General features: G+C 37.8%; 1 protein-coding gene and 2 long non-coding RNA genes across 4 annotated transcripts in view; 1 reads left to right on the top strand and 2 right to left on the bottom strand.

The window, feature by feature from the left end:
- The window catches only part of UBXN2B (UBX domain protein 2B), a 79,131-nt gene extending 70,101 nt beyond the window's left edge, over positions 1 to 9,030 (bottom strand). For both annotated transcript variants that reach the window (XM_073229596.1, XM_017659676.3), the window contains exon 1: positions 8,871 to 9,030. In XM_073229596.1, coding sequence (XP_073085697.1) covers positions 8,871 to 8,954 — 84 coding nt within the window. In that variant the 5' untranslated portion in view covers positions 8,955 to 9,030. The remainder of the gene's footprint in view (positions 1 to 8,870) is intronic.
- A 70-nt stretch (positions 9,031 to 9,100) lies between these two features.
- LOC118968295 (uncharacterized) lies at positions 9,101 to 11,692 on the top strand. Its single transcript, XR_005055894.2, has 2 exons — positions 9,101 to 9,240; positions 11,433 to 11,692. It is a non-coding gene; the product is annotated as an uncharacterized lncRNA (long non-coding RNA).
- Positions 11,693 to 24,602: 12,910 nt separating this feature from the next.
- Positions 24,603 to 27,155, bottom strand: part of LOC118968307 (uncharacterized) — a 98,450-nt gene continuing 95,897 nt past the window's right edge. Inside the window, exon 4 of the long non-coding RNA XR_012128216.1 lies at positions 24,603 to 25,892. This is a non-coding gene — a long non-coding RNA (uncharacterized lncRNA). The remainder of the gene's footprint in view (positions 25,893 to 27,155) is intronic.

Raw genomic sequence — 27,155 nt, forward strand, 5'->3', positions numbered from 1 at the left:
GAAAAAGTTATGACAAACTTATGTAAGGATTCAGTATATAACCACACAAACATTTCCTAAAATATCTCACCATTCTGTTTGATAAAAATGAAAACTGTAAATGAACTGAACTATAATGTGGGTACAATAATTTATAGCCAGTTTTATAACTATACACAAAGAGTATTGAGCAATGAATGAATAGCAACTTGGAAAGAAACTATCAGCAGAATAACATAGTTCATCTTTGCACATGTAGTTTTGAATATTTCTGTTACTTGCATGACCATATACATGGCAGGACCATCAAATGGGAACAATATAACAATTTTTAATAATACACCTGTATGTTAGATCTGAATATTCCCCTAATTAGGCAAAGACAAACTTCAATAAATGTATATAAATTATTTGGAAGAAAAATAATGTTATACATTTAGATTGAAACATTTTATTCCATGAGGGTGACAGAATATTTTTAATGAGTCAAAATAAAAGTAAAAATTATTTTATGCTTACCACACAGCAAGTTCTTCCTTGAATGTTTTAGGTGTAGTGTTGCATTTAGTCCTTTCAACAATGTTATCCAATAGACAGTATGTTTACCTTCTTTTTGTTATGTTAAGAAATAGGTTTATACAAGAAAAAAATGACAATCCCCAAATCACAGTCATTTGTGGAAAACAGTATTTTGGTATTCTATGGAACTGAAGGTTGAATTCATCGTTGCCTGTTCCTTCAATACTGCTCCAGGACAAATGATAGGTTGCTTCTTGAATGAGAAGCATTACTGTCATCCAACAGCAGGTTTCTTTCTCACCAAGCCACAGCCTTTCTTTCTGGGTTACAAAGCCACACAAACAACTTTTATCTGCTTAAAAAAAATATGTTGAGTTCAACATTATAAAACCCTTTTTACTTTAGGCTTTATAACTGAAGAGTACATCTGTACTCTTACACATGGTTTATATCTGAAAGGATGCTGTTCACATGGTTTTAGGTTGACTATAGGAAGAAAAAGCGAGAAGAATGAGGAAGGAATGAAGAGTGGCATTTCTTTTTTTGTTGTTGCAGTTTATTTTTTGTTTGCCTGTTTGTTTATTCTAATTCCCACCATCCCTTTCTGAAGGTAAGTGCTCAAAAGGCATTCCAAGCTCTGTCCGTTTTAACTTGTTCTTTCATTTTCCATTATGCACTATATACTTTGTGTTTAGACTGGAGGGGGGGGAGATAAACATTTAGCTTGGCTTTATGATATCATTTTAAGCCTCATGAAGGTATAATGCAGTAGATTATGAGTGAAGGAATAGATCATAAAAGCAAGTGTTTACCTCCTTGCCACCTTTCATGAAACATATCATCTCAATTTTTCAAAGTATGGCTCCTCATTGTTGTGAAACTGCTGCTGAAGACAGCGTCGTAGAAATTTAGGAATGGGGGAAGGGATGACGACTGTGGATTCAGCATTTCCACCTGATACACTCATTGAGCTCAGATGGAAAGCCAGCAAGCACCACGATTTTGCCTCAATCAGATGTGTTATTTAAGAGATTGCTGTTTCCATTTCCAGGTCTCTGTCATTATTGCAGTATCACTTGGCACAGTCATTTCTGATTCTATTTATGTGTGTAGACTCTCTTTTTTTCTTGATAAGTCTGACTAGGGGTTTATCCCTTTTGTTTATTTTCTTGAAGAAGTAGCTCTGGCTTTCATTGATTCTATTGTTTTATTCTTCTCGATTTTATTTATTTCTGCTCTCATCTTTATGATGTCCCTCCTACTAATGGGCCTCATTTGTTCTTCTTTTTCTAGTTTCATTAATTGTGAATTTACACTGTTCATATGGGATTGTTCTTCTTTCCTGAGGTAGGCCTGTATTGCAATATACTTTCCTCTTAGCACGGCCTTCTCTGTGTCCCACAGATTTTGTGGTGTTGAATTATTGTTGTCATTTGCCTCCATATATTGCTTGATCTCTGTTTTTATTTGGTCATTGATCAATTGGCTATTTAGGAGAATGTTGTGAAGCCTCCATGTGTTTGTGGGATTTTTCATTTTCTTTGTGTAATTTATTTCTAGTTTCATACATCTGTGATCTGAGAAACTGCTTGGTACAACTTCAATCTTTTTGAATTAACCGAGGCTCTTTTTGTGGCCTAGTATATGAAAATGTTCAATGTGCACTTGAGAAGAAGGTGTATTCTGTTGCTTTTGGGTGTAGAGTTCTGTAGATGAAATGTTCAATGTGCACTTGAGAAGAAGGTATATTCTGTTGCTTTTGGGTGTAGAGTTCTGTAGATGTCTGTTAGGTCCATCTGTTCTAATGTGTTGTTCTGTGCCTGTCTCCTTACTTATTTTCTGTCTGGTTGAACTGTCCTTTGGAGTGAATGGAGTCTTTAAGTCTCCTAGAATGAATGCACTGCATTCTTTTTCCCCCTTTTAATTCTGTATTTGTTTCATATATGTAGGTGCCCCTGTGTTGGGTGCACAGATATTTATAACAGTTATATCTTCTTGTTGGATTGATCCCTTTATCATTATGTAAAGTTCTTCTTTGTCACTTCTGACTTTCTTTGTTTTGAAGCCTATTTTGTCTGATACAAGTACTGCAACTCCTGCTTTTTTCTCCCTTTAGTTGCATGAAATATCTTTTTCCATCCCTTCACTTTTAGTCTGTGTATGTCTTTGGATTTAAAGTGAATCTCTTGTAGGCAGCATATAGATGGGTCTTTTTTTTAACCCATTCAGTGACTCTATGTCTTTTGATTGCTGCATTCAGTCCATTTACATTTAGGGTGATCATCAATAGGTATGTACTTATTGCCATCATAGGCTTTAGATTCGTGGTTACTAAAGGTTCAAGGTTAACTTCCTTACTATCTAAGAGTCTAACTTAACTCACTTAATATGCTATTACAAACACAATCTAAAGGTTCTTTTTTTTTTCTCCTCCTTTTTCTTCCTCCTCCATTCTTTATATATTAGGTATCACATTCTGTACTCTTTATCTATCCCTTGATTGACTTTTGGGATATTTAATTTTGCATTTGCTTAGTAATTAGATGTTCTACTTTCTTTACTGTGGTTTTATTACCTCTGGTGACAGCTATTAATCCTTAGGAACACTTCTATCTATAGCAGTCCCTCAAAAATACACTGCAGAGACTGTTTGTGGGAGGTAAATTCTCTCAGCTTTTGCTCATGTGGAAATTGTTTAATCCCTCCTTCAAATTTAAATGATAATCTTGCCGGATAACGTATTCTTGGTTCAAGGCCCTTGTGCTCCATTGCATTAAATACATCCTGCCACTCCCTTGTGGCTTGTAAGGTTTCTGCTGATAAGTCTGATGATAGCCTGATGGGCTTTCCTTTGCATGTGACCTTATTTCTCTCTCTGGCTGCTTTCAACAGCCTGTCATTATCCTTGATCTTTGCCATTTTAATTACTGTATGTCTTGGTGTTGTCTTCCTTGGGTCCCCTTGTGTTGGGAGATCTGTGCATCAGCCTGAGAGACTATCTCCTTCCCCAGATTGGGGAAGTTTTCAGCAATTACCTCCTCAAAGACACTTTCTATCCCTTTTTCTCTTTTTCTTCTGGTACCCCTATAATGCAAATATTGTTCCATTTGGATTGGTCACACATTTCTCGCAATATTCTTCCATTCTTAGAGATCCTTCCTTTTCTCTGTGCCTCAGCTTCTTTTTATTCCTATTCTCTTATTTCTATTTCATCTATCATCTCCACCACATCTAATCTGCTTTTAAAACCTTCCATTGTATATTTCATTTCTGATACTGTGTTCTACAATGATTGGTTCTCTGACAGGAATTCACTCCTGAGTTCTTGAATATTTTTCTTTACCTCCATGAGTATGTAAATTATTTTTATTTTGAAACCTCTTTCAGGAAGATTCATGAGGTCAATTTCACTTGAATCTTTCTCTGGTGGTGTATTCATAATTTTGCTTTGAACGAGGTTCCTTTTACATTTCATATTTGCATTGGCACCCTCTAGTGCCCAGAAGCTCTACTCTCTGGAGCTGCTCAGCCCTTGGGGCAATGTTGGGGGTCGCAGGGGAACAGTGTTGGTGCCTGGGGGGAGGAAAGAGCTGTTTCCTGCTTCCCAGCTGCTATGCCTGTCTCCACTGCCTGAATCGGTGGGCAGAGCACACACGTATAAGCCTCTATGCTTTGTTTTTGTAGCTGCCAGAGGCAGGGCTTCCCTCTGGTGGGTCTAACACCAGTGTAGCATTTGCCAGTTTGTAAGCCAGGTGGGGCTGGTTGGGAGGAAGGCAGAGCAGGCTGCATATAACGGTGGGGGGCCTTGGAACCGCATAACCAGCCAGAGGGCTGGAGCCTGAAGATTGTGAAAGTTCCCAACCTGCTGGGCAGAGTGTACCTGGACAATTTTGTTTACCTGTCCTTTCTTCTGAGCAGTAAGCTCTGTGCAATCCTTGCCCCTTTAGCAGCCCTCTCGCTGTTAGGAAGTGTCTCAGACTGCCTGCTTTTCTTTTGTCTCAGAGCAACTGGATATGGATCCCTGCTTTCCACAAGTGGCTGGAATCTCAGTCTCCCCAGGTATTCTGCCTGACTTAGCCTTCCAACCTCACTAATCATGAGAACACCATAAAATGTAGGTTTGTGCTCCCATAGCAGATCTCCACAGCTAGGCATTCAGCAGTCCCAGGCCTCCACTCCCTCCCCAGTCCATTTCTCTTCCTCCCACCAGTGAGCTGGGGTGGGGGAAGGGCTTGGGTCCTGCCAGACCACAGCTTTGGTACGTTACCCTGTTCTGTGAGGTTTATTCTTTTCTCCAGGTGTACACAGTCTGACACAGCCCTCTTTCCTGTTGCTCTTTCAGGATTAGTTATATTAATTATATTTTCATATTATATGAGGTTTTAGGAGGAAACCTCTGTCTCACCTCTCTGAAGCCTTTTGTAATTTTCTTAACTAAATGACATTTCTTTTCTAAATCCTCATTGCATATGCTATCATATTACTGACATTTACATTAAACACTATGTTATCATCATTTATGTACTTTTCTTACTATATGATCCCTCCTACTAGTTTGGGTTTCCCAAATTGTTTCTAATATAGTACCTAACAAGCACCCAAAAAACTCACATTGAATTATGTAGACTACAGCACAACATAAATCATAAAGAGATATGGATAAATAGATTTATAACATGATAAGCTTTAAAATTGAGATATTTGCTCTACAGTTTTGAACCTTGTTTTTTGCTCTAAGAAGATTTGAATAAACTGCTTATCAAATAGTAATTTTCTTTTGTAAAATAAATGAATAAAGCAAATGATGCCTTTATCCAAGAAATGTGGAACATATACTAAGAAAATGGGATATGAAGAAAATGGGATATGAAAAGCTGATAGTCCTCCTAGCTGAAAGGTTCTAGTTATTAATGGTACATCATTAACTGTGAGGAAAATGAATATTTAGAGGGAATGCCAAGATTCATGATGTCCCTGTAGCATCATATAGCATAAGTTCCTTTGTATTATAAACAAATTTAATTTATATTATTTGACATAGTAAATGACACCACACCAGAAGATGAAATGATTATTTAAACTCATCAAAATAAATAGAAGTACTCCTCAAAAGCAGTAGAACAACAAAATCTCAGTCAAATAAAGATATATAAATATGTGCATTGTGAATTATCAGGATGGAGTGTTCCACAAGCTAACCAATTAGATGAAGATATTTCAATTGCATGGAGAGAACAAAGTATGTAAATATTGATTATCTTTCCTTCAGAATTTTAAATGTTTAGAACATGAAAAGAAATCTAAAGGCATAATACCTTAAAGTGAGAAAATCAAGTGTATAATAAAAGATTAAAAGTACTTTATTTCTCAGTCTTAAGAGTGCCAACTGCCAGGAGGTTTAATACAGAACAGGAATAGCAGCTTCACCTGGGGACCTTTGAAAAATGCAGGTGCCCACCCTATAATGAATTAGGAACTTGGAGGTGGGGCCCAGCAACTGAGCTTTAACAAGCCTTCCAGGTGATTCTGAAGCACACTGAAGTGGAGAACCAGTCATTAGGAGTACCCATATCTAGTAGGAAAACTTGACAGAAGCATACGATTAAATACCTTAACCAACTGCTAAATCCACGCATGTGGAAGGACTGAGGGCAGGAGAGCCAAAAAGGTCTCTGAACATGTTCAGATATACTACTGAATGCTAAGGTTTTAGGGTTAGTATTGTCACTAGCAATCACATCCCATAGTTTCCTCTTTAGTGTTTCCCAATTTGGGAGGATGAAGGGAGTAAAGATCTACTCCTGGTTTGATATCCACAGGAGATTTCCATAGTTTCTAAGTTACAGTGCTGGGAGGCTTTCTGGGAGACAACTATCCATCTTTCCTCTCGTGGTAAATGTGGCAATCTCTCCTGATTTAGATACTGACAAACCCTACACTGAGTGGCAGCTATGATATATGTACTTTAGGAGTACTTTTCCTTGTTCCAATTAGTAATACATCACCCTCTGCCTCTATAATACTGTCAAAGGCTCTAAAAGCAAGCTGTCAGGTAAGTAAGAAGTATTGACTGCACTAACTGGGTAACTTAAAATAAGCATGGCTAGATTAGACAATAACAAAATAATCCAAAAATTATGATTAAGAAACCAGGCAGAAAGAATAACACTATCCAATACTTTTTTAAACCTTTAATATATACTCTTCATACACCATCACTCTGGTTGTCTTCAGATTTCTTTGCAAGTTCTCCATATTCTTATTAAATTCTAAAGGAAACTATCAATCCTTAATGTATTTTATATGTGAAATCACACTCATAAAAAAAATCAGTTATCTACCTACTACAAAGGAGATGAAAAAAACCTGTCTCCTAATTGATAGTGGAAAGGAAGGCATTCTCACAATTATCAACATCTACCAGAATGTCTCCAACTATTAATTATATATTAATCCACTGGATTAAGTCTGTAAACTTGCCAAGTATTTGGTGTTCATTGACCAAGTTGTTCTCATTTTCACATAAAAAGAACTGATTTAAACTAGAGAAAGGATTAAGTTACCTAGTTTTAACTTTAATGGTATTAGATTGTATTAAACAGTGAAAGTTATAGTATTTTTCTCCTTTAAGGGAAAAGGAACAAAATATTTACCAAGTTAGGATAACATGGGAGTGCATAGGCATTATATAGACATTATTTCATCCTTGATACCACTACCATCATCCATTGTTTGCAAATAAAGACACACCAAGGATCAGAGAGGTTAAGTCATTTCTTCTTTATTCACACAACTACTTAGTGGCAGGACCAAGATGCAAACCAAAGTTGATGTGACCACAGACTCCATTTTTTCTCAACATACCATGTTGCCAACTGGTGATGGAGGTTCACAATAGAAAAGATGAGATAGATGATAGCTTCCTATTCCTTTATTCTATTTACTACTGCTGAATTGACTTACGGTCACTGGAACTACTTCTACATTGAGTTCATCTCCAAACCTGACACTGATCTCCCCATTCTCCAGATTCTTCATTTTATGTACTATTTATTTTGGCACCCAATCACACTCCATCTTAAAATGTTACAGTAAATATATTCGTATTTTATTTCTGCAAAAACAGGGAGAAATGCCTTTTACATTTCTATGTCCTTCAACAGTGTCCAGTGTCCAGTACCCAGTGTGGATTTGATGTGCTATTTATCTATGTGTTCCCCAGAGATTAGCATAATGTTACACAGCAGGGGATCAACATACGCTTGATCAAAGAAGTAGAATGAACTTTTTACTAAAGCTTGTAGATTCAATGCCATTAATTTTTAATTATAGCTGTGGGTAAAATTGCAATATTTCCAGAATATTTCACCTGTCTTTAGTACATCTGCATATCAGTAGGCATTCAGAGATGGAAAGAAGTATCCCTTTAGTGCATTTGCATCATTCCTCAGGGGTGGAGAGAGAAGTTCATCTCCATATCAACGGGCAAGAAACGGCTTATCTGTACCTGAGAGGGGAGGGGAGGGCAGGTTTTGCTTCTCCTGCGGCAGGAAAGAAAGAAGGGCTCGGACCGCAGTTTGTAAGCAATAACTGAATTTTAAACTTTATTTCTCCCTTTGACTGATTTCAGTTTTATAAGTATTTTGCCCCGGGATTTCCTCTCCCCGGACTTACAAGCTCCTTATGGATATTTGTTGGATTTTACCAATGATCTTAGAAGACAGAAAACAAGCCTAAAATGAAGAAAGCAATTTTAAGCATCTGATAAAGCAAGATTTGGTGCACTCGTATTTAGCTACCTAATGTCGGTATCCCATAACATTATAAAGTTTTAATTCCCGTTTCTTATGTGCAATGCTAGCTTTTACAACTAGGCTGTGCAGCCCTAGGGCGAAATACTTCAGTTCACCCCTTTAAAAGGGAAAAGCAACCTGATAATAAAGGATTTATAAGGCACAAACAGCATCCAAGACATGCAAGATGAGACCAACACTGTCATGATTACTTTTTAAGTCGTCGCTGATTTCCCTGCGGCCACAGCAAACCTTTCTTCTGCAGCAAGTGTCCTGAAGGAAGCATCAACTGCTGAACCACTCAAACTGACCCCACAAAACGCCTTTCTAAAGGAACTGTTGTTTCTTAAATCGCACATCAGGCGGAGGGGGAAACCAGGCACCTGCGCTAGACAGTCGGGCTCGGGCACTTGTTTTCATGAGCACCACCGAACGAGCACCTCTGCGGCGCCGGAGTCATAATTCTGTCCCCAGCTGCCACTCGGGGAAGGCTCGGTCGAGGCCAGAGACAGCCTCCGACAGCCCCCGCGCGCGCGCCGTCTCCCGCCGCCGCGCCCCCGCCCTCAGCGCTCGCCGCACCTGCAAATCCCGCGCGCTTGGTGGCGCGGGCCCAGAAGACAGCCTCTCCTGCTCGCCCGGCTCAGGGCCGCCGCCTTCCGCCATCTTTCACCTGCTCGCCGGCGCCTGCTGCCGACGCGCCGCCTGCGACTTCCAGGCTGGTTGCCTGGTAACCGCAGGGCGGGGCCGGCTGCGCGCGCCCCTCTTCCGGCGCCAGCCCACCTATTCCGACCCCATTTCCTTGAAGGAGGAAACTGATGAGACGTCCTCCGCATAGAACGCTTTGGCGAGGGCATCCTGCTACGTCTGCTGTATGCCCGAAGGTGCTGTAGGCCGCCCTAGAAGGCAGCATAGATTTTGCGGGTTCTTTTAACTCAACAACGAAAACTGGGTATTTTTTCTGATAAAAATTACATTACTAAACTGTCAAGGACTAGGTGGTACATCTCCCCCACGGCGTGAATTGGTTTTGAGGAAGAACACTGTAAACTCTTTAATCAGAACCGGAGACTACTAAACTCTACGTTCACCTGAGAGTTATTTAAATTCTTGTTTTATTCCAGGGACTTTTATGCTCTGAAATGCAAAAGTAGAAAACAGTAGCCCCCGGCCATTATAAAACCCACAGTCTAGTGGGGAAAAAAGAGATGTACACAGATAATAATATGCAATTTGCAATGGAACTTTAAGAAAATGTTAGAAGTGGAATGTGGGGCGTGAAGGGGAATATATTGTTGGTGTGTGTGCGCACTGTGCACAGTGTGTACTTGTCTCTCTTCCTGCCAGGTATTATTACCGTGTTGCACTTGAGGAAATGAGATGATAAATAATGACTAAATTCACCTTGTTGGAAATAGTGGTACCAGATAGCAGATCTTGAATTTGTTGTCTCAGTATTCTTTGTAATACAACATTCTGCCCTAGAACTCTGGCTGTTTTACGTCCCAGAGCTTGGCTAAATCTTGTAGGTTAAGTACTTCCAGTAGAGTGGATCAAAATGACCACAACAAAAGTCATAGGCTTGAGAGATAATGTTCGTGTTGATTAAGTTCTACATGGTTGAAACTTAGGAGAAATGACAAAAGGTGGTTATGGGGCGGGTGGGGGCGGCGCGGATCTAGACTGTAGAAGTAGGCTTAGGGCAGACTCTGAAGGATCTTGCCTCAGTGAAGAGATTGGACATTACTCTCTGAGCCAATAATTCTCAAAAGTTCCTGCACATTAGAACCTCCTCTGCTGCTCTTCCTCACACCTGAACTCAGATTTAATTAGTGTGGGGTGGGTCTCAAGCATCACATATTTGAAGAGGATACCCAAGTGGACTTTGCTTCTGGCCATGACAGCATACCTGGTACTGAACTTGCTCTTCCCATTCCCAGCAATTTTAAAAATCTAGGCAAAATATACAAAACAACTGTTTCCAGACATTGAATAACAAGCAGTTCAGGTCTGTGATATCCAGAGAAGGGAAACAAGCAAAATGAGCTGTGTTTGCCCTGATTTTCTGCCTGGAGCTCTCAAGCATTGCTGGTGAGAATGGAGAATGGTACAGCTACTTTTGGAATTAGTTTCTTCTAAAGTTAGAAATTCAGTTATAAGACCAAGCATTTCCACTCCTAAGTATTGACCCAAGAGGAACAGAAACATGTTCACAAAAATATCTACACCCAAATATTCATAGAAACTTTACTTATAATAGTCCCAAACTGGAAACAATCCAAATGTCCATCAATAAATGAAAGGATAACATTTTGATGAGTTCATACAATGGAATTCTACTTAACAGTAAAAAGGAAGAAATTACTGATTCATGCACCATGGCCGAATCTCAAAGACATTATCTTGAGTAAAAGAAACCAGATGCAAAAAAGTAAATGCTGTCTGATTCAATTTATATGAAATTCTAAAACAGGCAAAACTAATGATTACTGACAAAAGGCTGTTGGTTGCTTGGGGTTTTCTCTTTGGGGAAGGATACCTTTGGGGAATTTGACTGAAAAAGGACATAGGAGCTTTTTGAGGTGATGGCTATTGTGGTGTTAGTCATACAGGTATACAGGCACATTGGAGATAACACAGGTTCATTTCCAGACACTACAGAAAAGCTAATATTGCAATAAAGAAATGAACTTTTGGTTTTCCAGCACATATGAAAGTTATGTTTACACCATATTTAGTCTATAAATTGTGCAATAAAAAATAATCTTTATTTTGCAGATAAGTATGTATCTTAATTTAAAAAATAATTTATTGCTAAAAAATGCTAACCATCAGATGAGCTTTCACCAAGTCATAATCTTTTTGCTAGTGGGAGGATTTTGCTTCAGTGTTGATGTCTGCTGACTGATCAGGGTGGGAGTTGCTGAAGGCTGGGGCAGCTGTAGAAATTTCTTAAAACAATAATGATATTTGCTGCATCTATGGGCTCTTCAGTTTGTGAATAATTTCTCTATATCATGCCATGATGTTTGATAGCATTTTACCTAAAGTAGGACATCTTTCAAAATTGGAGTCAATCCTCCAACCCTGCTGCTTTATCAACTAAGTTTATGTAACTTTCTAACTCATTTGTTGTCATTTCAGCAATCTTCACAGCATCTTCACCAGGAGTAGATTCCACCTCAAGAAATCACTCATCCCTGATCATGATAACAGATATAATAATATTGAAAAGTTTGACATATGGCAAACATTACCAAAATGTGACAGAGATACAAAGTGAGCAAATCCTGTTAGAAAAATGGTGCCAATGTACTTGTTTGTTGCAGAGTTGCCACAAGACTTCAATTTGTAAAAAATGCAGTATCTGCCAAGCAAATACACAATAAAGCAAAGTGTGATACAACGAGGTATACCTGCACATTTGTTAAAAACACACTGAGCTAATACTTAAAACAGGTGAACTTTATGGTATGTAAATTATGCATTTATAAAGGTGGTTGAAAAAACCCTTCCCCACATAATTCTGTTGTGCAGCAGTGATGGAAGGCACTGATCTAATCACTGATCTGAGGCAACTGGATCCATTAAAGGATTTGTGTGATTGAGAAAGATCACAGACATCAGTGTGTGGGATAAATCAGAGTTAGGAAGCTAGAAGGTTATTGCGACAATAAGAGGTGGGTGATTAGGACTCAAGTTTTGTCAATCGCAGTGAGTACAAAGAGAAGCAACAGTAGGGATATTAGGGTCAGGCCCACTAGGTTTTGCAGTCATACATGGGGAATATAGGAATAAAGAATGACATTTGGGGTTTTGGTAAGGGGATTTGATAAACGGTGCTTACCATTTACATTTACAATGTAAATTACTGTGTTGAAAGGGAGAGGCAAACTTCAAAAGAAAGAAATAAGCCTAATTATGGACATTTTCAATTTCAAAAGCATGTGGGACACTAGGGTGAAATACATCATGGAGCAATTGCAAATACGGGTCTAGATATCAGTAGACTAGGACAGTTTTGGTTTGGAGATAGAGATTTGGGACTGTCTGCATGTAAGTGGTAGAGTAGATGAGGCTTCCAGTGGCAGTGGAAATGTGAGAAGATAGGAGGACCCAGCATACTCAGAAGCACCCACATTGAAGGGCTCACTGGAAAAATTAAATTTTCAGGGATTTTACAGGCAATGGTTAAACAGCCATTACTAAAAATTAAATTGTACATATTACAATGAAATTATAAACAATGTAATAAATACTCAAAAATAATTATCTCCTAATTGTTTAAATACATTTTATTACTATTTGTGCTCTTGAGGTTATTTATATTTATTGAATCTATATGGTGGCAGTGCCACATAAGGCCATGCTACTGCACACCTCTTCCCAACTCCACCTTCAGTGACAACATGTTGGTAGCTTGAAAGTCTCCAGGGTGAGAATCTTTACACCTCAGAAATTGGCAAATACTACAGATAAGAGCTTGATATATTTTGTCCATTGTCTACTCTAGATTTAAGAGTGGGGTGAAGAAATGTTTACATAGTAGTGAAGACTTCAAAGTGTTCTCTGTCTGTAGCTGTTCTGTGGATAGCAAACAAAAATTAAAAGGACGTTCTCATCCAGGAATTTAAAGTTGTTAGCTGACTTGGGAAATGAAGTTCTCATTTCATGTCATTGAGTTACTAAGCATGTGTGGATTGTTTTATTCACATCTTCTCAACATGAATGAAAATATCTACTGATGTTCACATGGTCCCCCTCTCTTTTCATTGTGATGAAAGCTGTAGCACCTCTTCCCATTCTTAACCAAAAAATGTTATCACAAATAGTTCACTCCTCCTCCATTCTCTTCTTTTATATTCTCAAAGTAGTTGAGGGCTTCAAGAATCATGGAATTTATTCTATATGAAATATCCCCTGGGAGCTTCTGCCACACACTTGCTTCAGCATTTGTGTTGTTTCTTGGGGTATTTACACTGAAAACTTAATTCTAATACCTTCTTACACTTACTTTTTCCTTCCATTACATTGAAAGATCATAGAGGCTATGCCCACATCTTTATTTCTAGTGCCTTAACATAGAACCTGGAAAATAATACATACTTTCAATAAATATATGAATGAATGACAGAAGGACAAAAGGAAGGTCGGAAGGAAGGAAGGAGGTAGGCATCATAACTCAAACCCATTTGACTAGCTCCAAAGCCCATTTTCCATTCATAGAAAGTCAAAAAATAACAAGATATATCAATGGAGATCATCATAATATATGGACAGGAGAGAGAGTAAAATGCAGGCCTGTTCATTCACCTTGGATTAAAATAAACTGTATCTGACTCCAGCTTCCCAACATAAGTGAAACTCACACTTGTGTGATTTTACTTATGCTGGAACATCACTGAGGCCAAGATCAAAGCTCACTGTAGTCCACAATGGCCTTATTTCATCCTTTAAAACATTTTAATCTTGGCCTTTTAACACTTACAGAATACAGAATATTCATAGCTCAGATCGATTCAAGATGGCAACGGGAGAGATGAGACAGAGAATTCCACTCAAAACAACATATAGTGCAAAAATATAGTTAATACAACTAATCCTAAAAGAGCAACAGGAAAGAAGGCTGCACCAGACTGCACACACCTAGAGAAAAGAGCAGACCTCATAAAAAAGGGTAATGTACCCAAGCCTTGATCCAGCGGGACTCAAGCCTTTCCCCTACCCCAGCTCACCAGCAGGAGAAAGAGAATAGAGCGGGGAGGGAGTAGAAGCCTAAGACTGCTGAACACCCAGCCCTGGAGATACACTTTGGAGCACAAACCTATATTGTGTGGTGCTCTGGAGGTTGGTGGGATTTGGAAGCTGGGACAGGTGGAGTGCTTGAGAGACTGAGATTCTGGCCATTTGTGGAGGATGGGGCTCCACATCGGGCTGCTCTGGGACAAAGCAAAGGTGGTTAGTCTGAGAGGATTCCTAGCAGAGAGAGGGCTACTGAAAGGGTGGGGATTGCATGGAGCTTCCTGCATGAGAAAAGGGATAGGTGGACAAGGTTGTCTGGGCATGCTCTGCCCAGCAGGTTGGGAGTTTTGAGGAGCTGCAGGCACTCCATCCCTCTGGCTGGCTACTCAGATCTGAGGGCCCCCCACCGTGAAATGCAGCCTGCTGCGCCTTCCTCCTTGCCTTCCAGCACCAATTTGCAAACCGGCAGTCACTGTGCTGGCCAGCCAGAGGGAGACCCTGCCGACAACAGCTAGAGATGCAAAGCACAGAGGCTTACACCAGGTGCTCCCACCACTGGCTCTAAGACTGGAGACAGGCACTGTAGCCGGGAAGCAGGAAACAGCTCTTTTCTCCCCCCAAGCACCAGCACCACTCCCTTGCAAGCCCCAACTTTACTCCAGGGGCTGAGCAGTACCAGAGAGTAGAGCTTCTGGGCACTAGACGGTGTCACATAGAAATATGAAACATCAAAGGAAACTGATTCAGACCAAAATCACACAAATCCCAGAAAAAGGGCCAAATGAAACTGAATTCACCAATCTTCTTGAAAGAGAGTTCAAAATAATAGTCATTAACATGCTCGTGGAGGTACAGAAAAATATTCAAGAACTCAGGGACAAATTTAAGAGAGAGATTTAATCATTAAGAAACTCCACATCTGAAATGAAACATACAATGGAGGGATTTAAAAGCAGATTAGATGTAGTAGAAGAGATGGTAAATGGAATAGAAATTAGAGAAGAATACAAAGAAGCTGAGGCACAGAGAGATAAAAGGATTTCTAAGAATGAAAGAATATTGAGAGAACTGTGTGACCAATACAAATGGAACAGTATTTACATTATAGGGGTACCAGAAGAAGGAGAGAGACAAAAAGGAATAGAAAGTGTCACTGAGGAGGTAATTGCTGAAAACTTCACCAGTCTGGGGAAGGAGATAGTCTCTCAGGCGTTTGAGGTGTACAGATCTCCCAACACATGGGACCCAAGGAAGACAACATCAAGACATATAATAATTAAAATGGCAAAGATCAAGGATAAAGACAGACTTTAAAAGCAGCTAGAGAGAGAAAAACAATAGACACAAAGGAAAACCCATAAGGCTATCATCAGATTTCTCAACAGAAACCTTACAGGCCAGAAGGGAGTGGCATTATATATTTAATGCAATAAAGCACAAGGTCCTGAACCCAAGAATACTCTACCCTGCAAGGTTATTATTTAAATTTGAAGGAGGGATTAAACAATTTTCAGATAATCAAAAGCTGAGAGAATTTACCTGCCACAAACCACCTCTACAGTGCATTTTGGAGGGACTGCTATAGATGGAAGTATTCCTAAGTATAAATAGCTGTCACCAGGGGAACTAAACCACATCAAAGAAAGTAGAACAATTAATTACTAAGCAAATACAAAACCAAATCAACTACCCACAAAGTCAATCAAGGGATAAATGAAGAGTACACACTATAATAGCTAATATATAAAGAATGGAGGAGGAAGAAAAATGAACAACAAAAAAAGAACCTTTAGGTTGTGTTTATAATAGCATACTAAGTGAGTTAAATTAGACTGTCAGACAGTAAGGGAATTACCCTTGAACCTTTGGTAACCACAAATCTAAAGTGTGCAATGACATTAAGTACATACCTGTGGATAATTACCCTAAATGTAAATGGTCTGAATACACCAATCAAAAGACATAAAGTCACTGAATGGATAAAAATACAAGACCTCACTATATGCTGCCTACAAGAGACTCACTTCAAACCCAAAGACATACACAGACTAAAAGTGAAGGGATGGAAAAAAATATTTCATGCAACTAATAGGGACAAAATAGCAGGTGTTGCAGTACTTGTAACAGAAAAAAATAGACCTCAAAACAAAGAAAGCCACAAGAGACAAAGAAGGACATTACATAATGATAAAGGGATCAATCCAACAAGAAGATATAACCATTATAAATATCTAAGCACCCAACATAGGAGCACCTACATATGTGAAACAAATACCAACAGAATTAAAAGGGGGAAAAGAATGTAATGCATTCATTCTAGGACACTTCAACACTCCACTCACTCCAAAGGACAGATCAACCAGACAGAAAATAAGTAAGGAGACAGAGGCATTGAACAATGCATTAGAACAGATGGACCTAACAGACATCTACAGAATTCTCCACCCAAAAGCAGCAGGATACACATTCTATTCAAGTGCACATGGAACATTTACAGGAATAGATCATATACTAGGCCACAAAAAGAACCTCAGTAAATACAAAAAGATTGAAATTCTACCAACCAGCTTCTCAGATCACAAAGGTATGAAACTAGAAATAAATTATACAAAGAAAACAAAAAGCCCACAAACACATAGAAGCTTAATAACATGCTCCTAAATAATCAATGGATCAATAATCAAATAAAAACAGAGATCAAGCAACATATAGAGACAAATGATAAAAATAATTCAACACTGCAAAATCTATAGGATGTAAAGAAGGCCATGCAAAGAGGGAATTATATTGCAATACAGGCCTACCTCAGGAAAGAAGAAAAACCTGAAGTGGGCAGTCTAAACTCACAATTAATGAAACCAGAAAAGGAAGAACAAATGAGGCCCAAAGTCAGTAGAAGGAGGGACATAAAAAAGATAAGAGCAGAAATAAATAAAATTGAGAATAATAAAACAATAGAAAGAATTAATGAAAGCAACAGCTGGTTCTTTGATAAAATAAACAAAATAGATAAACCCCTAGCCAGACTAATTGAAAAAATAGTCTACACACATAAACAGAATCAGAAATGAGAAAGGAAAAATCACTACAGACAACACAGAAATACAAAGAATTTTGAGAGAATACTATGAAAAATTATATGCTAACAAACTGGATAACCTAGAAGAAATGGACAACTTTCTAGAAAAATACAACCTTCCAAGGCTGACCCATGAAGAAACAGAAAATCTGAATACACCAATTACCAGCAAAAAAAATTGAATTGGTAATCAAAAAACTACCTAAGAACAAAACTTCTGGACCAGATGGTTTCACCGCTGAATTTTATCAAACATTTAGTGAAGACATAACACCCATTCTCCTAAAAATTTTCCAAAATGTGGAAGAGGAGGGAATACTCCCAAACTCCTCATTCTACAAGGCCAACATCACTCTAATACCAAAAACAGGCAAAGAAACCACAGAAAAGAAAATTACAGACCAATATCCCTCATGAACATAGATGCAAAAATACTCAACAAAATATTAGCAAACCGAATTCAAAAATACATCAAAAAGATCATCCATCATAATCAAGTAGGATTTATTCCACAGATGCAAGGATGGTACAACATTCAAAATCCATCAACATCATCCACCACATCAATAAAAAGAAGGAAAATAAACCATATGATCATCTCCATAGATGCTGAAAAATCATGTGACAAAATTCGACATCCATTCATGATAAAAACTCTCAATAAAATGGGTGTAGAGGGCAAGTACCTCAATATAACAAAGATCATATATGACAAACCCACAGCAAACAATATACTTAACAGCAAGAAACTGAATGCCTTTCCTTAAGATCAGGAACAACACAAGGAAGCCCAGTCTCCTCACTTTTGTTCAACATAGTTCTGGAGGTCCTAGCCATGGTACTCAGACAACACAAATAAATAAAAGGCCTGCAGATTGGCAAGGAAGAATTTAAACTGTCCCTGTTTGCAGATGACATAATATTGTACATAAAAAACCCTAAAGAATCCACTCCAAAACTACTAGATCTAATATCTGAATTCAGCAACATTGCAGGATACAAAATTAATACACAGAAATATATGGCATTCCTATACACTAACAATGAACTAGTAGAAAGAGAAATAAGGAAAACAATTCCATTCACAATTGCATAAAAAAGAATAAAATACCTAGAAATAAGCCTAAACAAGGAAGTGAAAGACCTATACCCTGAAAACTACAAGACACTCATGAGAGAAATTAAAGAAGATACCAATAAATGGAAACACATCCCATGCTCATGGATAGGAAGAATTAATATTGTCCAAATGCCCATCCTGCCTAAAGCAATCTACAGATTCAGTGCAATCCCTATCAAAATACCAACAGCATTCTTCAACAAACTAGAGAAAATAGTTCTAAAATTCATATGGAACCACAAAAGACCCCGAATAGCCAAAGCAATCCTGAGAAGGAAGAATAAAGTTGGGGGATTATGCTCCCTGACTTTAAGCTCTATAGAAAGCCATAGTAATAAAGACAATTTGGTACTGGCACTAAAACAGACCCATAGACCAATGGAACAGAATAGAGAGCCCAGATATAAACCTAAACATATATGGCCAATTAATGTACAATAAAGGAGCCATGGATATACAATGGGTAAATGACAGCCTCTTCAACAGCTGTTTTTGGCAAATCTGGACAGCTATATGCAAGACAATGAACTTGGATTATTGTCTAACCCCATACACAAAAGTAAACTCCAAATGGATCAAAGATCTGAATGCAAGTCATGAAACCATGAAACTCTTAGAAGATAACAGAGGCAAAAATATCCTCCATATAAACATGATCAACTTTTTCCTGAATGCATCTCCTTGGGCAAGGGAAATAAAATAAAAAATCAACAAATGGGACTACATCATGCTAAAAAGCTTCTGTACAGCAAAGGACACTATCAACAGAACAAAAAGCCATCCTATGGTATGGGAGAATATATTTGTAAATGACATATCTGACAAGGGGTTAACATCCAAAATATATAAAGAAGACATATGCCTCAACACTCAAAAAGCAAATTATCCAATTTAAAAATGGGTGGAGGATATGAAGAGACAGTTCTCGAAAGAAGAAATTCAGATGGCCAACAGGCACATGAAAAGATGCTCCACATCACTAATTATCAAGGAAATGCAAATTAAAACCACAATGAGATATTACCTCATGCCAGTTAGGATGCCCAACATAGAAAATAATAGGAACAACAAATGCTGGCAAGAATGCTGAGAAAGGGGAACCCTCCTACACTGCTGGTGGGAATGTAAACTAGTTCAGTCATTGTGGAAAGCAGTATGGATGTTCCTCAAAAAACTAAAAATAAAAATACTATTTGACCCAAGGATTCACTCCTAGGAATTGACCCTAAGAATGTAGTTTCCCAGTCTGGAAAAGACATATACACCCCTATGTCTATTGCAGCACTACTTACATTAGCCAAGAAATGGAAGCAACCTAAGTGTCCATCAGTAGATGAATGGATAAAGACGATGTGGTACATATACACAATGGAGTATCATTCAGCCATAAGGAGAAAACAAAGCTTACCATCTGCAACAGCATGGATGGAGCTAGAGGGTATTATGCTCAGTGAAATAAGCCAGGTGGAGAAAGACAGGTGCCAAATTATTTCACTTATCTGTGCAGTATAAGAACAAAGCAAAAACTGAAGGAACAATATAGTAGCAGACTCACACAACCCAAGAATGGACTAACAGTTGCCAAAGTGAAAGGGCCTGTGGGGGGGGGGGGGAAGAAGGGAGGGAGAAAGGGAATAGGGGCATTATGATCAGCACACATAATGTAGCGGGGTGGGCATGGGGAAAGCAGTATAGTACAGAGAAGACAAGTAGTGATTCTATAGCATCTTACTATGCTGATGGACAGTGACTGTATTGGGTTATGTGGTGGGGACTTGATAATGGGGGGAATTTAGTAACCATAATGTTGTTCACGTAATTGTATATTAATGATAAAAAATAGAATAGTCATAGCTGCTTACTTCCATAGGCATATGTTATCTGTTATCTACGACAACCTCTGGGTAATGATTTGTCTTCATTCTAAAGAAGTAATTGAGGACCAGAGAAATAAGATTAATTTCCTCAGATCTCCCAGCTATCAGGGAGCAGAACTGCCTTAAATTCAGCTCCATCACACTTACATGTAAATGTTTTTCCTTTATGCCACCTATGTCTAGGTTGCCTTTTTGTTTTGTTGATGGTTTCCCTTGTTATGAAGAAGAATTTTAATTTGATGTGTTCCTCTTATTTATTTTCGTTTTTGTTTCCCTTGCCTGCAGAGATACATCTCAAAAGAAATTATTCATGCTGATATACAAGAGATTCATACCTATGTTTTCTTCTAAGAGTTTTATGGTTTCATGTCTTATAGTCAGGTATTTAATCCATTTAGAGTTTACTCTTGTGTTTGGTATAAGACAGTGATCTATTTCTGTTCTCTTACATGTAGCTGTCCAGTTTTCCCAACACCATTTATTGAAGAGACTGTCTTTTCCCCATTGTATATTCTTGCTTCCTTTGTAATGTATTAATTGATCATATTTGCATGGGTTTACTTCTGGGTTCTCTATTTGATCCATTGATCCTTAAATCTATTCCTGTGTCAAAACCATACTATTCTAATCACTGTAGCTTTGTAGTGTAGCTTGAAATCAGGGAGAATGATACCCCCAGCTTTGCTCTTCTTTCTCAAGATTGCTTTGGCTGTTCAGGGTCTTTTGTAGTTACATATATATTTTAGAATTATTTTATCTGGTTCAGTGAAAAATGCCATTGGTATTTTTATAGGGATTGCATTGAATATGCATAGTGCTTTGGGCAGTATGGCCATTTTGACAATATTAATTCTTCCTATCCATGAGCATGTGATAGATTTCCATTTATTTGTCTTCTTCATTTTCTTTCTTTTATTTCTTATAGTTTTCAGAGTAGAGGTCTTTCATCTTCTTGGTTAAATTTATTCCTGGGTATTCTTTTCTTTTTGATGCAGTTGTAAATGGAATTGTCTTCCTGACTTCCCTTTCTGATAGTTTGTTATTATTGTATAGAAACACACAGGTTGCTGTGTATTGATTATGTATCTTCAACTTTACTGAATTTGTTTATTAGTTCTGAAGGATTTTTGGTGGAGTCTTTAGATAGTATTATGTCAATTTGTAGTGACATTTTACTTATTCCTTTCAAATTTGGATGTCTTTTGTTTCTTTTTCTTGCTTGGTTTCTGTGGCTAGGACTTAATATTATGTTGAATAAAAGTGAGTATGCATACTTGCCTTGTTCCTAATCTTAGAGGAAAAACTTTACACTCTTTATGACTGAATATGATGTTAGCTGTGGGTGTGTCATATATTGGCCATTATTATATTGAGGTACATTCCCTTTGTACCTGCTTTGTTGAGAGTTTTTATCATAAATGGATATTAAACTTTTTCAAATGTTTATTCTGGATTGAGATTATCCTGATTTTATCTTTATTTTTATTAATGTGGTGTATCACATTGATTGGTTTGCAGATATTGAACCATCCTTGCATCCCTGGAATAAATTACACCTGAACATAGTATATGATCCTTTTAATGTATTGTTGAATTCAGTTTGCTAATATTTTGTTCAGGATTTTTGCATCTATCTTCATTAGGGATATTGGCCTATAATTTTTTTCCTTTCTTTTTTTTTGTAGTATCTTTGTATGGTTTCAGTATCAGATAATGCTGGCCTGGTACAATTAATTTGGAAACATTCCTTCCTCTTTAATTTTTTTTAGAATACTTTGAGAAGGATTGGTGTTAACTCTTCTTTAAATGTTTGATTGAATTCACCTGCGAAGACGTCTGGTGTTGGACTTTTGTTTGGTGGGAATTTTTTGGTTACTGATTCAATTTCATTACTAGTAATCAGTCTGTCAAATTTTCTATTTCTTCCTAATTCAGTATTGGAAGATTGTTTCTAGGAATTTATCAATTTCTTCTAGGTTGTCACATTTGTTGGTGTATAATTGTTTGTGGTAGTTTTTTATGACCCTTTGTGTTTCTGTGGTATCATTTGTAGCTTTTCCTCCTTAATTTCTGATTTTATTTATTTGGCCTTATTTTTCTTGATAAGTCTGAAAGTTTCAATATTGTTTCTTTTTTCAAGGAACCAGCCCTTTGTTTCACTGATTTTTTTCTATTTTTTAAATATCTCTAATGATTTTCACTCTGATCTTTATTATTTCTCTCTTTCTACTAACTGGGCTTTGTTTGTTTTTCTTTTTCTAATTCCTTTAGGTGTAAGGATAAATTGAGATATTTCTTGTTGCTTGAGATAGGCTTGTTATCACTATAAACTTCCCTTTGAGAACTGCTTCTGTGTCTCACAAACTTGGAATGGTATGTTTTCATTTACATCTGTCTCATGGTATTTTTTTTTCTCTTCAATTTCTTTGTTGCCTCATTGGTTGTTTCACAGCATGTTGTTTAGTTTCCAATGTGTTTGTGATTTTCTAGTTTATTTATTGTAACTGATTTCCTGCTTTATATTATGGTTAGAAAATATATTTGATGTGAGTTCAATCTTCCTAAATTTATTGAGACTTGTTTTGTGGCCTACTATGTGCTCTGTTCTGAAGAATATTCCGTGTGCACTTGGAGGAATGTGTATTCTGCTCTTTTTGGTTGGAACATTCTGTATATACCTATTAAGTCATTCTGGTCTTGTGTGTTGTTTAAGACTGATATTCTTTATTAATTTTCTGTCTGTATGATTTATCCCTTGATGTAAATGGGGTGTTAAATTCCCAGGATGTTATTATATTGCTGCCAATTTCTGCTTTTGTGTCTGTTAATGTTTTCTTTTTATTTTTAGGTGCTCCTATGTTAGGTGCATAATATTTACAAGTGTTATCTTCATGTTGGATAGATCCCTTTACCATTATTTAATGCCTGTCTTTGTGTCTTCATGTAGTCTTTGTGTTAAGTCTATTTTGTCTTATATAAATATTGCTACCACAGCTTGGAATAGTTTTTTCCATCCCTTACTTTCAGTCTGTGTGTGTCCTTAGGTGTAAAGTGAGGCTCTTATAGAAAGCTTGTAGATGGATCTTGTTTTTTTAATTCATCCAGCTACTCTATGTCTTTTGATTGGAGCATTTTGATCATTTACATTTAAAGTAATTATTGATAGGTATGTTCACCCATACTTCTCCCAAGTTCAGAGAACATGACCATTACTTTGAACTCTAGTGGGTAGCTTGCTTAGCTCCATTTTGTTCAGTTCTTTTTCTGAGGTTTTATCTTGGTTTTTTTGTTTGTTTGGAATATATTCTTTTGTCTCCTTATTTTGCCTAACTCTCTGTTTTTGTTCCTACTTACAAGGTAGATCAGCTACATCTTCCAGTCTTGAAAGAGTGGCCTAATATAAGAGATGCCCTCTGAGGGCCCAGAAATACAATACCCCTGGCTACCAGAGCCGGGTGCTCCAGAGGTATCCCTTGTGTGGGCTGCGTGTACCCCTCTGTTGTGGCTGGGCCATGACTGCTGTGGGTGTGCTGGGTAGGTGGGGCTGGCCCCTGTCCCAGCTCGTTCCCAGGCTTGGCTGCAACTGCCACAGGCATGCTAATGGGCAAAGGTGGCCCTTGGCCCAACTTTTTTTTAATATTTATTTTTGTGGTCATCTGACACTTAAGGTAACTATATTTCCACTTTTGGAGTGATGAAAAAATTATAATATTTAAATTCTCTTATTTCAGTAAAAATGTGTGAGTTAATTTAAAGGACAGTGTTAAGTAGATATTAGTGCAGATGACAATATTCCAAAGATGGCGTATAAATGATTAAAGTTTAGGAAATCCTCACCTACAACATTATTTTCATGAGTTAAACATAGTCCATTTTACCACTTTTCTAATGTTGAGCTTTTAATTTGTTTTCTATTAGAAGCAGACTTCAAAGAACCTCTTGCTGCTAAATGTTGTTCATGTCCATGATGGTTCCCTTAGAAGCATTCACAGCTGTGGAACTGTCAGGTGGAAGGACAATGATTATATTATTTTGAAGTTTGAAATTAGTGTTCATTAACCATTTCTCTAAGTTTTTATGAAGACATTTAGGAAGTTAGTAAAGCAGTATTTATGACCCATGGGAATAATTTCTTCTTCGTTACTCAAAGCGTTGCTTAATTCAATTGCCTTCAAGTGTGTTCTGGGACCAAATGACAATTCCTCCCACCCTGGGGAAATCCTGTTTTGGGGAAAATGCTTGGTTGGAAGATCTGGTTTATAGTAAATGCTATCCTTTCACTTAATTAGCTTGGTGACCTTGTGCAAGTCACAACCTCTCTAAGCTATAATTTTCTCACCCATAGAATTGTACTAAAAATAACAGTTTATGTCACTGAGCTGTGAAGACAAGGTGGGGAAAACCCAATCTCTATCCACAAGTCACAATCTTTGGCCTCTAGCACATCAGGAAGAAATATATCTTGGCAGTAAGGCCAGTACTCTCACACTGTTAAAATAATAATAACCCAAAGCATTGTAAATAAATCCAGAGGTCCAGATAAAAACAAATGTACTTGTGCAATAATTCTACCACATATTCAACTTCCATCTAGAGAAGTCACTATGATTTTCACAGTTAGATTGTGATCCAACCTCTTAAGTCCTTGAAAATTGAAACCTTATCGGTCCAATTTTTAAACTTTATTCATTTTAAAGTATTTGAAAATTAAGTTTAGGTTTAACCTAAAATAATATCCACAAAATACAGGATATCCTGTCATCTACATTTATATTTATTGACTATAATATTCTTTGATCATTGTGTTAGTCACATATATAGAATTTTAGATTCGGAGGGGAACTAAGAGATTTTGCATTCCAACATCTTCCTTTCCAGAAGAGGAAACCAGCATAGAGAAGTTAAGTGTCCTGACTTAGGTCATTGAACTAGTTAATGCTAACTTGGGGACTAAAGCTTAAATTCTTTCACTGACAGCTGATGGTCTCTCCAATAACCCCTGCCCCTAATTCATGCTGAGTGAATTAACTGGTTAATATTTGAACTATTTCAATTTCCAAGATAGACTATTCTAAGATGAGGACATCTCATTTTATCACTTTGGTTTGGTTATTGGTAAATTCAGATACTCTAGGTAGGTGACACTATTCATCAAAGCTCTCCTGGACATCACAGCTCCAAACAGAACAATCTTTGGTGAAGGTCGAAGAGAAGAACCTGAGACCCCATCCAAAAAACTGACAATGACAATAAAACCCGGGAAACTGACAGGTTACTCTGCCTTGAGGCCTGATTTGAAGTAGCGCATTTAAAAAAAAAAACACCTTTAATATAGTTAATAAGCTTTTTGCTTTTGCTCTGTAATAAATATATAGACTTTCTGTGGTCTTGCCTTTTCTAGCTTAGATAGATTACATAGTTTATTTGTGTGTCTGTGTGTACTTTGTGATATGTATATGTGTACTCCCTAAATGTATGTGAGGAGTAAACACTTCATTGGCAGGTGTGGCTATAATACTATCTGTGGTAACTCACCTATTCTTATTGCCTAATATGTCTCCTCTATGAGCATTTCCTGACTTATCCCATTAATTAACATATTTTATTTGGAATTATCTTGATTATTTAGGATCTGCCTTAGATTTGTCCAGGGTTTGTTTTATGTGGAGCTGTATATGTCTTGCATTTCCAATTAATCTGTATGTTTGAGCCCAGGCACTTCCTGGATACAGCTTTTCCCAGATGAATCCATTGCAAATATTAGTATCAGCTTAAAGTCCAAAAATCTGAAAGAAAATGAAATGAAATGAATAGACCTTATTTTCATAGTCATCATCAGCTCCACAGACTTGATGAATATTTTCTAGGCCTCTAGATTATTTTTTAACCAACTGAAAAGTATATATCCTGCAAGGAGCTTTCATATGTTTCTGGTTTTCCACACAGATTGTCTTTAATAAATGAGCATGATGAAATGGTTACCAACAGGAAAGAACATTCCATCATGGCATAGGGTGCAGACAGGGCTGTGATATTATCTTGCAGCTTCCATATTAATTTCAAAAATTGTATAATATATTGAGTAATTTTGCACATACTACAACATAAAACTACAGGAGAAAGTTGATTGTGAAAAATGGAGGAATAAAAGGATCCTTAGTTTCAGATTCTTCATTGTGGGTATTGGATTCTCAAATCTTTCCAGTAAGTAGACTGAAACACAAGTATGTCAAGTGAGCTTTTGAAATGTTTTCTGTCAAATTATCTTAGGAGATGCATCCTGATAAGCCTATTTTAACAGCCTCGGGAGGAAAAAAAATGTAAAAGAAAACTCACTAGAGATTCTGAGACATTCGTTTTTCTCTCTCTTGCTGCCTCCACCTGGAGTGTCTTGGCATCTGGCCATACCTAGATCTCTGATACATGCAGGACACTCCCCTTCATCTCAGCTCAGCCCCCATGCCCACTCTCCTAAGAATTGTGCAACAGGCCTTTGTAATGCAAGGCCTGTGAAGTCTAGAAAGGAATATGACCCTGAGCCAACTGGCGTTGCTGCCACCAGGACCAAGAAGGCACTCTCCTGCTGTTTACCCCTTTCCTGGGGGAAACTTATGAGGGGAAAGGTACACCCTAAAAGGAGTGGAATAGAGCCCTGAAGCTAACACTCTAGTGCCTTTTCCCCCTGATCTTTGCCAACCTCCAGAGGCACAGTTCATGCTACTCCCAAGAGTAGACTTTGATTCACTTTCAAGCCACATCCTTTCCTACTCCTAATTGCTCCCCCTATTAAAAGCTATGAGTTGAAAATCCCATTCTTCCAGTGCTCCTGTACAAGGTGAAAGGTGACCCTATTAAATAATGATGCTGATGGTAGAATGCCAGGTGCTAATGGAGAGCAGCTGGAGAGATCCTTGTGATCAGAGACCAATTAGTACTTGTCAACTGACAATGCAAAACCTGCTTCCTCCTCTTCTCCCCACCCCACCACAGACATCTTCCTCCACCATGACAAGTGTAGTAACCACTGGCAATCCCTGGGGTTGTCCCAC

Source organism: Manis javanica, chromosome 2, assembly GCF_040802235.1.
Source record: "Manis javanica isolate MJ-LG chromosome 2, MJ_LKY, whole genome shotgun sequence".
NCBI classification, from domain to species: Eukaryota; Metazoa; Chordata; class Mammalia; order Pholidota; family Manidae; genus Manis; species Manis javanica.